This window comes from Ursus arctos, unplaced genomic scaffold (assembly GCF_023065955.2).
Source record: "Ursus arctos isolate Adak ecotype North America unplaced genomic scaffold, UrsArc2.0 scaffold_17, whole genome shotgun sequence".
NCBI classification, from domain to species: Eukaryota; Metazoa; Chordata; class Mammalia; order Carnivora; family Ursidae; genus Ursus; species Ursus arctos.
In genome coordinates, this window is record NW_026622841.1 from 37,318,540 (window position 1) to 37,332,730 (window position 14,191).

Consider the following 14,191-nt stretch of genomic DNA (forward strand, 5'->3'; position numbering starts at 1 on the left):
TATCTTTAATACTTTTGAATTTGTATAATCTGTTAGGTAAATTGACATTTCATTACAAACGCTATTTGTAGAATAAAATAACAGTATAATTTTTAAATCAATATATACAGTACATAGAGCAATCTCTAAGAGGAGCCTGAGTTATTGCAAATGTATGAGCTATTTCCATGGAGGAAAAAGATGGAAAGCCCTTTCCCATTTGCATTTATAAAGGCTGCGTGACTTCTTTAAATATATACACTGATGCCAACAGAGCCATCAGAAATCAATAAATCACATTCTCATGTGCTGTAAAATGTCTGACATACACATTCATTTTCCTAGTCCAAAATTCTCTGCAAAGGGAACTGTGTAAATGTTCCATTTTAGTTTAATGACATTCTCCACAGTTAAAATTATGTGCATTATTGTCAGTGAGAGCAAAAACCTGAAGAGCACAAAGCTGGATAGGATTTTAAAGAGCCTACACAGTACATATCCTTCAGTGGCTAGTCATTTAACAGACCACAGAGACACAGATATGAATGCAGAACAAAATTGGGAGATTAGTAAGAATGGATTGAAATGCTGCAATTACCATTTAGACAAAAATAATAGGCATAATTTATTTAGAAGCAGTTGGGGGATGGTCTTGTAAGTGTTTGGAGAGACAGCCCTAATAGTCGCAATAGCACCAAATGGAGGCAGAGATGAACATCACTTGAAAATGATACAGATGACAGAAATGACAACAACTTATTCGTCGGCAATGTTCAACTGGAAAGCGTAACAGAAACCTAAACATGACCCCACTTTAGCCGACATTGATTCCTCCAGCTGCTATATATTTTGAAAAGGTCACAGCATTGGTCCATGCAGGTACAGTTTGTGAAGTACAAATTCTTAAAGAAAGGAGGGATCTGCCATGTCTATAAGCAAGGAGGTTCTAAAAATTCTCCAAGCATATTTTGCAGAGAGTTATGCACAAAGGCATGTCTGGCTACAAACACAAGCACTGAATTTATTCAGGTAATATTCCTACATGGGAACTGAATGAAGAACTAGCTACAATTCTTCCTGTTCACTAGCATTGACTAACGGTGCTCTCACCCTTTGGTTTTTTTTTGCATTTGATCTCTGAACCAAAGTGCTGTGGCCAAAAAGATAGCTTTTGACCTATATGTGTACCAAAACCTGATCATATTTGAAGTATGCTATTTTGAGGCCCTATACTACTTCATTCAACAACTATCTTTCTTCCTTTAAAGCCATATTTTCCTCTCCCTGAGACCTCCACTCACTCCAGCCCCCCTGACCCTAACTTCTCTTCCTAAAGCCTGGATCCCATAACCAACCACTCCAACAAGCATCTCATGAGTCCACTAAAATCTCTCAGCTCCTTCAATGTGAGCCTTTGAAAATCTCCAATCTTGGCCAAATCCAACTCCTGGCACATCTAGTACCAAGCTAAATGCACAAATATTTAGCATGGCTGGAATGAAAAACATGTAAGTAGACCAACTGGACCCACCACCATCTAACCTCACACGGGGCCTCAAAGCTGTTGAGCAACCACTTTTTCACCAGGATGGATCCAGAGAACCACCCTTCAGGCTGCCTTCCAAAGCCCTGTTACTCTCCTGACACCCATAAGTGTCTAGTGGCTGAGCAAACACACCACCATACAGCTGAAATCCCCTCACTTTTCACACCATTTTTCCCATTTAGTTATTTCTTCACTCCCCTCTCCTGCTTCCCTTCTCTCTGATCTCAGAAATCAGTACTTTTTTCCACTTAAACCAGGTTCCTCCCCAATATAGTCCATCCTGTCCCATCTATTCTAAGGGTTGGTCAATAAATCAAATCTTCTTTCTTCTACATTCAATTTCTCCCATCAACAGCCTCAATTTTTAGGACAAAAACATGTTGAAGTCTACTCTGGCTTTTAAGACATAGCAATCTTTTGCTATTCTCAAATGTGCAATAAACCCTTACTGCCTAAAATATGTATTTAATTCCTCCTTCTCACCCAAATCCAACTACCACGTCTTGATGGTTTTATCTCTAAAACGTCTGTGTTGGAGTGACTTGTGCACCCCACCCCACCCCCAATTCCTGTGTTGAAGCCCTATCCTCCAGTGTGACTGTACTTGGAGACAATGCCTTTAAAGAGGAAATTAAGCATAAATGAGGTCATAGAGCAAGGCCCTAATCCAATATGGCTAATGTTTTTATAAGAAGAGGAAAGGACAGCAGGGATGTGGGCACATAAAGAAAAGGCCATGTGAGGACACAGCAAAAAGGAGCCTTTCTGCAAGCCAAGGAGAGAGGCCTTGGGAAAATCCAACCATGTCAGCGCCTTGATCTTGGACTTACAGCCTCCCAGAACTGTGAGAAAATACATTTGTTTTTAAGCCACCAGGTCTGTGGTATTTTGTGACAGCAACAATAACAAACTAATGTCTCATGAAATAGGTCTTTCTTTTTCATTCTTTAATGGTTTGGGCTAAGTTTTTATGTTTATCAGACATATTACACTAGCCTATGAGTGGATTCCTAGACTGTGTTCATTCATTCACTCATTCATTCATTCAAAAAACATTTACTGAATACCTACTACATGCCAGGCACAGTGACTAGAAGAAAGCCATAAAGCCACTGTCCTGGGGCTTTTATTCTCATGAGGGAAGGCAAATGAACAAATCCATAAGCAAGTAATATTGACGATGATTAAGTGCTGGGAGGGAAATAGAAAAATAAGTCAGAGAACAACTGAAGAGGCTACTTTACCTGGGAGGGAGGACAAGAAAAGCCTTTGTGAGGCGACGACACTGACTTGGGGGATGAGAATAAGTTCCCCTCGCCAAAGACGCCGCAAAGCATTTCTAGCAGTGCTCTTAGCAAGCACGGGGCTAGGAATAGAAGGTTTAGGCATAGGTTTGAGGGACAGGAGGGAAGACAGAATGGCTAAAGCATAGCAAGGTGGAAAGTGGGAGAATCTCTCTCCTCTACTTCATGCTTTACTCCTTCAACAGCGTCCTTTTCTAAAATATAAATCTAATAACATCATGCTCCAAACATAAAATCTTCGTATATTCTACACTGCTTACTGACACAGAAGGCCTTTTTTAAAAGTTTGCTCCAACCTCCCCTTCTAAACTCCGTTTACTCCCTCTGCACCCCTCCATCTCAAATTGCATGTTGGTGGACAGCAGATACTTCTCTGCCTGTGTCTGGGGGGCAAGGAATACCATGTAAAAGAGCGAGTATGAACTTGGAGCCAGATAAATCTACATTCAAATTTTGGCTCCCATGTTTTTATTTGGAAGAAGTTGGGTAAATCCTTTTTTTCTCCCCAATCCTTATTTCCACAAAGATACAGAGGGGTTAATAATATGAACTCTTTAGAGTTATAGCAAGGATTAGTGATAATTGATGTAGGAGGCTTAGTACTAGGTATAATCAATATTATTACTGGCACGTACCGTCCCCTCTACTTGGAATGCCTACCACACTTCTTTTCCTGATAAACTTCCTCTATCTTTCCAGATGCAGTTAAGATGACACATTCTCTTTGAAGCGTTCTCTAACTCCCACACACAAAATGTAATGATCTCCTCATTCTTCCTATAGCACAATGCGTCTACCACCACCTGGCATAGTTCTGTAACCAGAGGCTTTTACATCTCTCTCTCCCCCCCTCTAGAACCATCACTTTTCTCAGGGTTGGAACTGTGACTTAATATTAACGTTTGTATTATCAGTGCTTATCTGGCATATAATAGGTGTTAAATAAACATTGACTGGATGAATGAATGAATGAACTTATATTCCATTCCTTCCCTGAACCACTAGAATTTGCCTACACCCATTATTATTCTACCTCTTCAAAAAGTCTGTCAGTCAGGAGTCCCAGTAGGCACAGATTGCTCATTCAAGGTAGCATCACTTGAAGAGGGTAGATGAAAGTACTACTTACAAAGAAAGGCATGGTCAGGGTGCAGCAAACCACCAAGGAGAGTTCAGTAAACTAAACCTAATAAGAGGAAGTAGTATTTGACCTGAAGGCTACCAGGAGAAAGGGTTTATCAGAACTTGGACAGAAAGACGGCTCTATGGGGAGGACCTTCTGATAGGAGCTGGTCGATGGATGCATCATGTGCTGACCACACAGGGCAGGTGAGGGACTCAATCTCACTCTTCTTCTTTCACCGAAACCCCTGTTCGGGCTCCCCAATAGGTGAACCCAATTAAGATCCATGGGGCCTTCTCTTCTTGCTTCCAAATAATTCAGGCCTGAAGCTGAAAATAATATAGGCCCCTGTGCCAGAAAAGAAACAGGGGGACCCATGATGGCCCAAAGTGTGATCACAGAGCCTAGTGGGGTGAAGTAGGTATCCATAAGGAGGGAAGCCCGGAGAGGAGCTAGAGAGGCATTGCACAGTGAGGAACACCTCCTACACAGAGGAGGGGCCTGATATGTAGTGTCAGAGGTCAAGCAGGAAGGAGAAGGTATCCGAGCAGGATGGGTGGGTAAGTAGCCTGTCATGGAGTCCGAGCCTGAGTGTAGTAGAGAAGACCATCCACACAGGGCAGCATGGAAGAGCGGGATTAACCAGATATTTAGATATATTCAGAGTAATAAAAATAGGGTTTCTCACTGTTAGTATCAGCTATGGAAAGGGAGAAAAATAGAATAAACCATGGGGTATTAGATTAGGACTGGAGGTATTAGTGTAAATTCATGGTTTACAACATAAAGACACACATATAGAAATAAATGTCAGTATAAACTGTGTAATGTTTATATACTCTGAAAGACACAGGCTCTTTCTTCTGTCAGCTGTTCCTTGTCTCCCAGGCAGAGGTCAGGAGGTATTCACACACACACACACACACATACACACGTGCACACACACATGCACTAAGAGTACACGTGCTGTGAGGTCCTAATTCCTAAATACCATATTCCACTCGAGGGAACCATGGCTCCTTGAAGATGGGTTCACTCCAGGGCCTGGGCAAGAAAAGTACAAGAGAAGGCTGGAACAATGTGATGTGCTTCAGAGTAATGAAGGGATCTGAGGACAGTGGAGATCTCAGAAGATACAGAAGCCAGCTTGAACAGGCTCCCAGTGACCAAATGTGGGACAATTCAAGCATAGTAATCGATTGAAAAGACAGAAAACAATGAACCCATACAGATACAAATAAATGAATAAATTGATGGTCTGAAGACAAAGGATATTTACATCATTTAAAGAACCTCCTCACAAAATACGATTTAATTACAAAGAGGGAAGAGGTAACTTTGCACTGCAGAAGACTGGCAGATACATGTTAATCAAACGATCAAGTGAACATCAGCAGTATTGGGACAAATAAAAAGGATGTGCCAACTAACAGGTGCAAGGTGCAAATATATTACGGCCATAGTATATTGCGGGAAGGGGGTCCTGCATGGATCACCAGGCTGGAAATGAATTCTCTAATGTATCTTCAAATTTTCTTGAAGTGTATGATTATTTAAAAATTAAAAAAAAAAAATACAGAAGGCATAGGTCCTCCTGGTGCATTACTCCACACATGGTGTAGCCTCCTGCAGCAAAGCAGAGTGGAGAAGGCGGAAGGGTGATCTAGAGGGACAAAGGAAAGCTGTCCCACTTACTCCCCACTGACCTCCTAACGTCCATTTGACACTCTTGCCAGTACACAACTGCACACGACCCCTGAAGTATCTGCTATTTTCTGTCTATTCCCTGGCTCCTTCCCATACTCTTTCTTATCCACACCCTCTCACAAATATACATATTCCGGTGGGATGACTGTAACTGGAAGCCTCATCAAATCCCAGAGTTGATGCCATTACCTATGTAGATTTTATAAACAGCCATAAACGAACTCCAGCTCCTTCAGTTTTAAAACCTGAATATATAATTACTTCTCAACATTTCGTAAAGTAGAAGCATCTCAATCCAACATGTTAAAACCAAACTCAAGACCTACCCCATGACAGTGGGCACTGTTAATGGACTGCCAAGATTCTCCCCCACGCCCAATTGCATATCCTCTAATACAGCTTCCTAAAAACCGGATTTCTCAAGTTCCCTGACCTCTATCACAGTGCACCATTTTACTTCAGGAGATGGTGAGCACACCGAGGTTCAAGAATAGGTCTAGCCGCTCTAAACAATCTGCATATTCCATTTCCTTAGCTAGAGGCATTAAGAAGCGGTCCTGTGGCTTTACATCGGAAACCGGGGATGTACTGTATGGTGACTAACATAATATAATAAAAAATCATTTAAAAAAAAAAAAAGAAGTGGTCCTGTGATCTTAGTAGTACTTGTAGTGTGACTCTTAGATCTTTTCTTTGAAATACGGGGACAGAAATATTTTCCCCATGAATGTGAACCAAAAGGCAAGTACCCATTTTTTGATTCAGGTAGCCATCCTATCACAAAGAGGAATTAGGGAAAAAAAAAAAAAAAACCAAAAAAAAAAAAAAAAAACCAAAAAAAAGACCCAAAGGGGGATTAGAATAGTGCCAACAAGAAGAAACACAACTTTTAAAATTAATTCATTAAATAATAATGAAATGGGTTCTTGACAATAAATGATCCCAGGACCGACAACCAGAAGGCCACTCTAACTTCTATCTCCTAATTACCTAAGCCAATAAATCCCTTTATATTTAAGTCAGTTTGAGTTTGATTTTCTGTTACTTGCAGTACAATGTCTAAAGGAGAGTAAAATTAATTATAACTAGATGTGAAAATGTTATAAAACAACTAGAAGTTAATATGTATGACATCTAAGATAAGCAGCCTTTTCCAAAAGACAGAAAAGTAGAAATACAGAAAAACAAAATACCAGACAAGGTGGCAGAATGACAACTGGCACTGATAAGATAAAGGGGAAACCTAGCTTCCATATCTGAAGATGTAATAACTGAATGATTCCCAGCTCTATATGGTCCAGAGTCAGACAGAGGCTGGTAGGGAAGGGGCTGCTTCGGGGCAGAAATCTGGTAGAAACCTGGGGAGTCAAGGAAGGAAACAAGAAACCTGGGACTTTCACATTCTATACAGATACATAAAGACAAGCTTTCACACAAGTGAAATTCTGAGGTGTTTCATATAATTATAGTACTTTGCACTGGTTCAAAGAAATCTCTGTAGTTAGCTTCACATTTGCATGCCTTTCCTCCTCATTCTGGCCCAGAGAATGGTGGTGTTCAAGCCCATCTGGAAATTTCTAAGCTGCACTCCAACAGCAGCAGTTTGGGGAGCTTGCTGCGTCAAGTTGCCTGCCCCTTTCTGACAGGAGAGAGGGTGCTTCAGCTCGCTCGAGCAAGGCACTCGGACACAGAGCTCTAAATTTCTTGGTATCAAGTGGATGATAGGCCCATAGAGCTTTTCTGTCCTCCCAAGACACGCTAGATAGAATATCCAGTTGCCTTCTAGACCTTTCACAACCCTATCCCACAGGCAATTTGTCATTTATTCCTACTCAAGTAGGTTGAAATGATGTCTGGAATTCAGTCCTTTCTTCTCATTTCCAAGGCCAATGCCCAAGGTCACACCCTTGTCTCCTATCTCAACTAGTGCAATTGTCTCTTACCCAGTTTCTCTGTGTCTTATCTCTCTGCCTGTCCAATCCATCATTCACAGGGCTACTAGCTCCTAGGAGAAAATAAGGAATGTACTTTATTCATCCCCTTTCGCTCCCCTATGTCCTGGCATGAAAATATCTGTTTAAATTATTGTATGCATGCCATTTCTCACTTGAAAAACTCTATGATGGCATCCATTGGTTTCAGGAAAAGTTCCAAGAGCTTAATCTGCAACCAGGTCATGAAGGTTGTAAACCATACTCCCCGTCAGCAGAGTAGCTGGCCACTTCCCCCCACAGGACGATTCAGTTGTACTGAACTACGAAATCTTCTGGAACACACAAGCAGCAGATCTTTATAAATGACACGCTCTCCCTCCACAGAATTCACTTTCCCTTGGCTCTACTTACAAAACACCTATTAGTCCTTCAAGGCTCAACTGAGGTATCCTTTCCACCATAAAATCTTCTCCAATATTAGTTGCCGATTAAATTTTCTTCATCTTCTGCGCCTACAGAAGACTTTCTTTAAAAGTCAATTTTGACATTGATGTTGCTCTTTCTGGTCTTATATTAAATTTGGTGTAGGTTTACCCAGTTCTTAGACTTCTAACCTCGTAATGAGCAAAGTGTACTGTGTATCAGCATGACATTGTCTTTCTCCTGTATCTGATTTCTCCCCAAGATTCATTCTTACATCCTCTGTATTTAGCAAAGTGTATCCAGTACACGGTACATGCTCAGTAAATACTGCCGGAGTAATTTCCCAGGGGACTAATTATTATATGAGGACAGGCATGGTGCCGTATTCATCCAGTCACTTCTCACAGTAACTAGAAACAATGAGGAACAGAAACTGCTACAGGTTGAATAAAATACAAGGCTTAGACTGGCCTTCTGGGTTACCAAAATATTTGTCATTTCTTCATTCCAAAAGATTTATTGAGCACCTTGTGTGTGCCCGCTCTTATTCCAGGAGCTGGGGGCAGAATCGTCAACAAGATGAACCCCACACATGCAGAGGTGGAGGAAACAGTTCTATCACTAGTAAATCAGTCTCCCTCCCCCCCAAAAAAGGTTCCCTTAACTCCCAAACTCAGTTCTCAGCCACACAAACTTGAAACCTGAGAGTCCTCAGTGGCTTCTCCCTATCCCTTGTAACGTGTTATTGGACAAAATGTAAAATTGCTACCCCTGGATGATGATGGTATGATCACATTATCTGCCTCCTCTTTAATTTCAACACTATTCTCCAAATTCGAGCCCTCATTTTGCCTTTTTGGAACAACTAAAATTGCTTCCTAACAACTCTTCCCACTTTTATGCTTCCCATCTCTACATTCCCTTTCAATACTGCCAGAATAATTTTCTTAAAAAGCAACCATCTTACTATATCACAGCTGTGCTCAAAAGCCCTCAATGGCTTTGCAAACAGGGAGAACACTTTCAGACTCCTTAGCCTCATAACTCAAGGAATCTTCCAAAATTGACTTCCAATTTGCCTGTCCAGATTCTTTTGCACTGTTCTCCCTACTATCTAGACTCCCACAAAAATAGCTCTTGATTTTGTATCTCTGAACTTTTCACTTGGTAGGCTTCCATCTGTTTTATTCAAATCCTGCCTACATCTCAAGGCCCCATGCAATGACCCTAAATTTGTCTCTGATTATTCCCTTCTGCATATGAAAACTCAATATACCTTGTGCTTCCCCCTCTAGGCTTACCTGTTTCTACCTCATATATTTTGATTATTCACAAATGTAGCTTATGTACCCAGCTGAAGCACACCTAATCATTAATAAATACTTAATAGGCACTTTCTGTCTTTCCATTACTCCGAAGTACCTAAAACATACCATAGTCATAGTAAACATTAAACAAATTTTCATGGAATGAAGGCAAACTCCCAAACAGAAAAGTACCCGAAATCAAAATAATCTTTTTCTAAATGTGAACAATAACCTCCAACAAAGAGATACACGTGAGTGGTAGAAAACCGTAGCTCATCACATTTTAAATAGATATGAAAGAAGGCAGCTAAGTTAGTAGAAAATAGAATCAAATAAAAAGCTAAGAAAATTTATTCAAAGTAATATGGAAATATTGAATCAATCTTGCCCATTTCAGTATATGGATGTACCTATCATTCTGAAATGCAAATACATAAACAGATACACATTATGTCCATCAACTGGAAACTATATACAGTGTCAAAATTTATTGAAATAAGAATCACAAGGAAATTTTTCCTAGTTGCCATTTAATAACTTTTGTGAAATTTAATAAAAGTTTATGTGATGAAATATTTTTCCTTTTCTAAGAAAACAGCTTTAGAAGATGATTGATGCCTGCTATTATGGGTCTATATTTGAATTTCCTTATTTTAGAGGCTTTTCAAAATACAAAAATAAACTTAAAGCATTTTCAGTTATACTAAAAAAAAAAGATAAAAGGTGATTATTTATAGGCAATCATATTCATGATGATGGAGTCTCAGAAGGCAACTGCAAACATAAATTTTAAATGCTTTTTGGAAAGAGTTGAGAATAAAAACATTTACATAATTTCTTAGAAACCCTGGCTTTTTATTGCTGCACTTCAATATTTCCTCCAGGCAAAGGAGCAGCTACTTCAAAGATTTATTTGATAATGGAATGTTTGATTTCTTTGTTTTCCCTTTCCAATGTGGAAAGGTCTGTTGTTTTCATTCTACGGCAGTGTGCTATATTTTAAAATCTGAATTGGCTCTCTACTGATAATAAAAATGGTTCTGTTTTGGCAAATTAAACACATTGATGCTAGCAACAAGTATATATATTATAAACAGACTATATTGTTATAAAAACGGTCCCTATATGTATCAGTCATCTTTGATAACAGAACTACCACTTCACGATAATATAACTAGTGACTAGTATCAAATGTCTGAAACTCCCACTTACCTGCCTATCCACTTCTGGGAGCAAAAGCAGGAGGTATTGTTGAAAATGCTGAGGTAAGGAAGCAAACGTATGTTTATTTATTAATGCCCTCAAGTTAGTGTTGACAAGAATAGATCCTGGGGTTTCTATGTCAATGTCCTCAGCTTTGGTCCATTTCAAGTGTCCTGTGATAAACAAGCAAGAGCATTAATTCACTGTAGACTGGGGAAAACATGCACATGTATGTACACATATATGTACATATTGAACATATTCAATAATATGTCTAATTCTGTCACTTCTTAATGTGACATTTCAGAAGGAACTCTCCAGAGCTGCTTTGTGTTTCTGTCTTGTCTTAGTTGTCTTTTATTTTCATAATGTATACTTCACTCATACCATCTATATATGTTAGTCAAAGTAGTATCAGGTCTAGATGAGGAAGTAGTTTAATTATGGTCTTCCAATTAATCAGCATTTTAAAAAACTTTGGGAGCATGAATGGTAACAACTACAATTTTTCTAGATTCTGTAAGACCTAAGATCAAGAATAACAATACTAACAGTGCTGCTAATTTTAGCAGAGGTATTGCTAGCTAGCTCAGAGCTGTGTGGTTCCCCATATATCAGGCAGAGCACTAAGCACTGGATTCTTTCAAAAGATTCCTATTCAGGGTATTTTAGAAGTAATAATTTAAAAAGCAATCCTTTATAAAAAATATTACTTTCAAGATCTAAAATACCAATACACTTTGAAGGATAATTCTACAACCCAGGGTACACCGACCTTCAACAGAAGGCTGTGTGTAGAGTTCACAGCTCAAAATCACGACATACAAGAAAATAATCCACTCTAACCAACAGCCAGTTGATGCATCAAACAGAAGAATTGCCACTTTCAGTTACTTGAGTTAAGAGAACACCTTGAATGTGAGCCGTTTTAATAGAGTATGTTTTAAATCAAGGGTCAGCAAATTATGGCCCATGAGCTATGTCCAGTCCAATTTTTGTTCTGGTAAATAAAGTTTTACTGGAACATAGTAAATGCCCGATTGTTTAGCTACTGCGTAGGTCTGCCTTTGCACTACAATGCAGAGCTGAGTAGTTGTGCCAGAAATCACATGACCTATATTTACTCCTCAGCCCCTGAGAGAAAAAAATGCCAACTCTTGTTTTAAATAATAGTGACATGCGACAGAATCAAAGTCATTATTAATGAACAGGGAACTATGATGAAAGAATAGGCAACTTTGAAACAGAACCAGACAGAACACCTAGAAATGAAAATTTAGTTTTTAAATTAAAAAAAGGACACAGCAGAGGAAGGAATTATTATTATTATTTTTAAAGATTTTATTTATTTATTCGACAGAGATAGAGACAGCCAGCGAGAGAGGGAACACAAGCAGGGGGAGTGGGAGAGGAAGAAGCAGGCTCATAGTGGAGGAGCCTGATGTGGGGCTCGATCCCAGAACTCCGGGATCACGCCCTGAGCCGAAGGCAGACGCCCAACCGCTGTGCCACCCAGGCGCCCCAGAGGAAGGAATTATTAATTGAAATACAGTGTTGATGAAAATATCTAGAATGCAGCATAAAAAATGATGGGTCAAAAAGCAGGATAGTGAAGAAATATGTGGAAGGGCATAAGCAGTCAGAATGAACATCTACACGAGCTTCAAAACAGCACATGGAGGGGCGCCTGGGTGGCACAGTCGTTAAGGGTCTGCCTTCGGCTCAGCGCGTGATCCCGGCGTTATGGGATCAAGCCCCGCATCAGGCTCCTCTGCTGGGAGCCTGCTTCTTCCTCTCCCACTCCCCCTGCTTGTGTTCCCACTCTAGCTGGCTGTCTCTCTGTCAAATAAATAAATAAAATCTTAAAAAAAAAAAAAACAGCAGATGGAGGACACGTAGTATTTGAAGAACTAATGGTTCACATTTTTAGAACTGAAAAAATTATGAGTTCTTAGATAAAGCTCAAGAAGGGTAAATACCCACTTTCACCTGATGTGTTGAAATTATAAAACATCAAAAATAAAAAGAATATCTTACAACAATTTTTAAGAAAAACAGATTACATCCAAAGGGATGATAATAAGACAGAAATTTTATCAATGAGTGACAGATAGCAGCAGAATATCTTCAAAGGGTCAAGAGAATATGAGCACCAATCTAGATGATGGCAATAATATAAGAACATTTTCAGGGTCGGGGCACCGAGGTGGCTCAGTCAAGCATCTGACTCTTGATTTCAGCTCAGGTCATGATCTCAGGGTCCTGGGATCGAGCCCTAGTCAGGCTGTGCAATCAACAGGGACTCTGCTTGAAATTCTCTCTCTCCCGCTCCCTCTGCCTCTCCCATCACTCGTGCTCTCCCTCCCCCAAAATAAATAAAATGTTAAAAAAAAAAAAAAAAAGAACAACAACATTTTCAAGATCCAAAATGGAAACTCTAGGAGTGTCTGGGTGGCTCAGATGGTTAAGCATCTGCCTTCGGCTCAGGTCGTGATCTCCAGGTGGTGGGATCGAGTCCCACGTCAGGCTCCCAGCTCAGCGGGCAGTCTGCTTCTCCCTCTCCCTCTGCCTCTCCCCCTGCTTGTGCTCTGTCTCTGTCTCTCTCTCAAATGAATAAATGAAACATCTTTAAAAAAAAAAAGGAAATTCTATGCTTTAGAGATCTCGCTAAAATAATCACTGGTGGATGTTCTCAACAAATGAAGACATTAAATCAAAGAAGAAATAAATGGGTTGCAGAAGCCAGAGCCAACTAAAAGACTAATAGATTAGAGCAGCTCCAAGTAAATATTAACTGTGAAAAATAATACTAAGAACCAGTGACAGTTAAATAAAGGAAATAAGTTAAATAAAGAGGAAATAAAATGGAAAATAACTGCATACAAGACGGGACGGTGTGACTGAAATGAGAGCACTACATAAACCCTGGTCTGATTTGGGAAGGAGAAAGCTTTGGACTAGTTCTTTACTTGGTGAGAGCTCTAGAGGTGACCACTAGAAGCAACCAGAGAGTGATAACTCCCAAATAAGTGCATGGGAGGAAATCTCAATGAATCAAATGGAAGGCATAAAAACGGGGGAAAAATTAAAAATTAAGTCCAACAAAATCAAAATAAATATAAATGGATTTTCATACTAGATTTAAAACCCAGCTATATGCTGCTTACAAATAATAAACTTAAAAATCATAAGGAATGGATGAAAACGAAATAAAGACATACGAGGCTGAGACTCGTTACAACAAAATAATACAACAATATTAACATCAGACAACATAAACAAAGGTAGAAAACCTTGCTGGGGATGAGAAAGATCATTAAGTGTAAAAGGATTAATTCACTGAGAAGATATAATGACCTTAAATCTGCAACCATTTAAGCAGCATATCATTCAAAAACTTAAAACGAGAGAACTAAAAACAGAAAGTGTTATTACACGATGCTAGCGGGAAGTCCTAACATCTTCTACCAGAAACGGAGACATCAGACAAAAAACTTGCCTTAATATGAGAACTGTAACAACTCAAAAATCAATATTGAACCAATGAATTTAACATAGGGCACTTCACTGAGCTGTTAGAGAAAGCAATGTTTTGTCATCACTCAAGGAACAGTAAAACAAACAAAAATCTGCCCAGTGAGTCTCTACAAATACTGATGAACGAT

The 14,191-nt window shown here is 39.5% G+C and overlaps 1 protein-coding gene across 1 annotated transcript in view; it reads right to left on the reverse strand.

Annotated features, from left to right (window-relative positions):
- ASXL3 (ASXL transcriptional regulator 3) overlaps nt 1–14,191 on the reverse strand; it is a 157,305-nt gene that overhangs the window by 52,020 nt on the left and 91,094 nt on the right. The window contains exon 8 of the mRNA XM_026495975.3: nt 10,536–10,699. Within this exon, the coding sequence (XP_026351760.2) occupies nt 10,536–10,699 (164 nt within the window). The remainder of the gene's footprint in view (nt 1–10,535; nt 10,700–14,191) is intronic.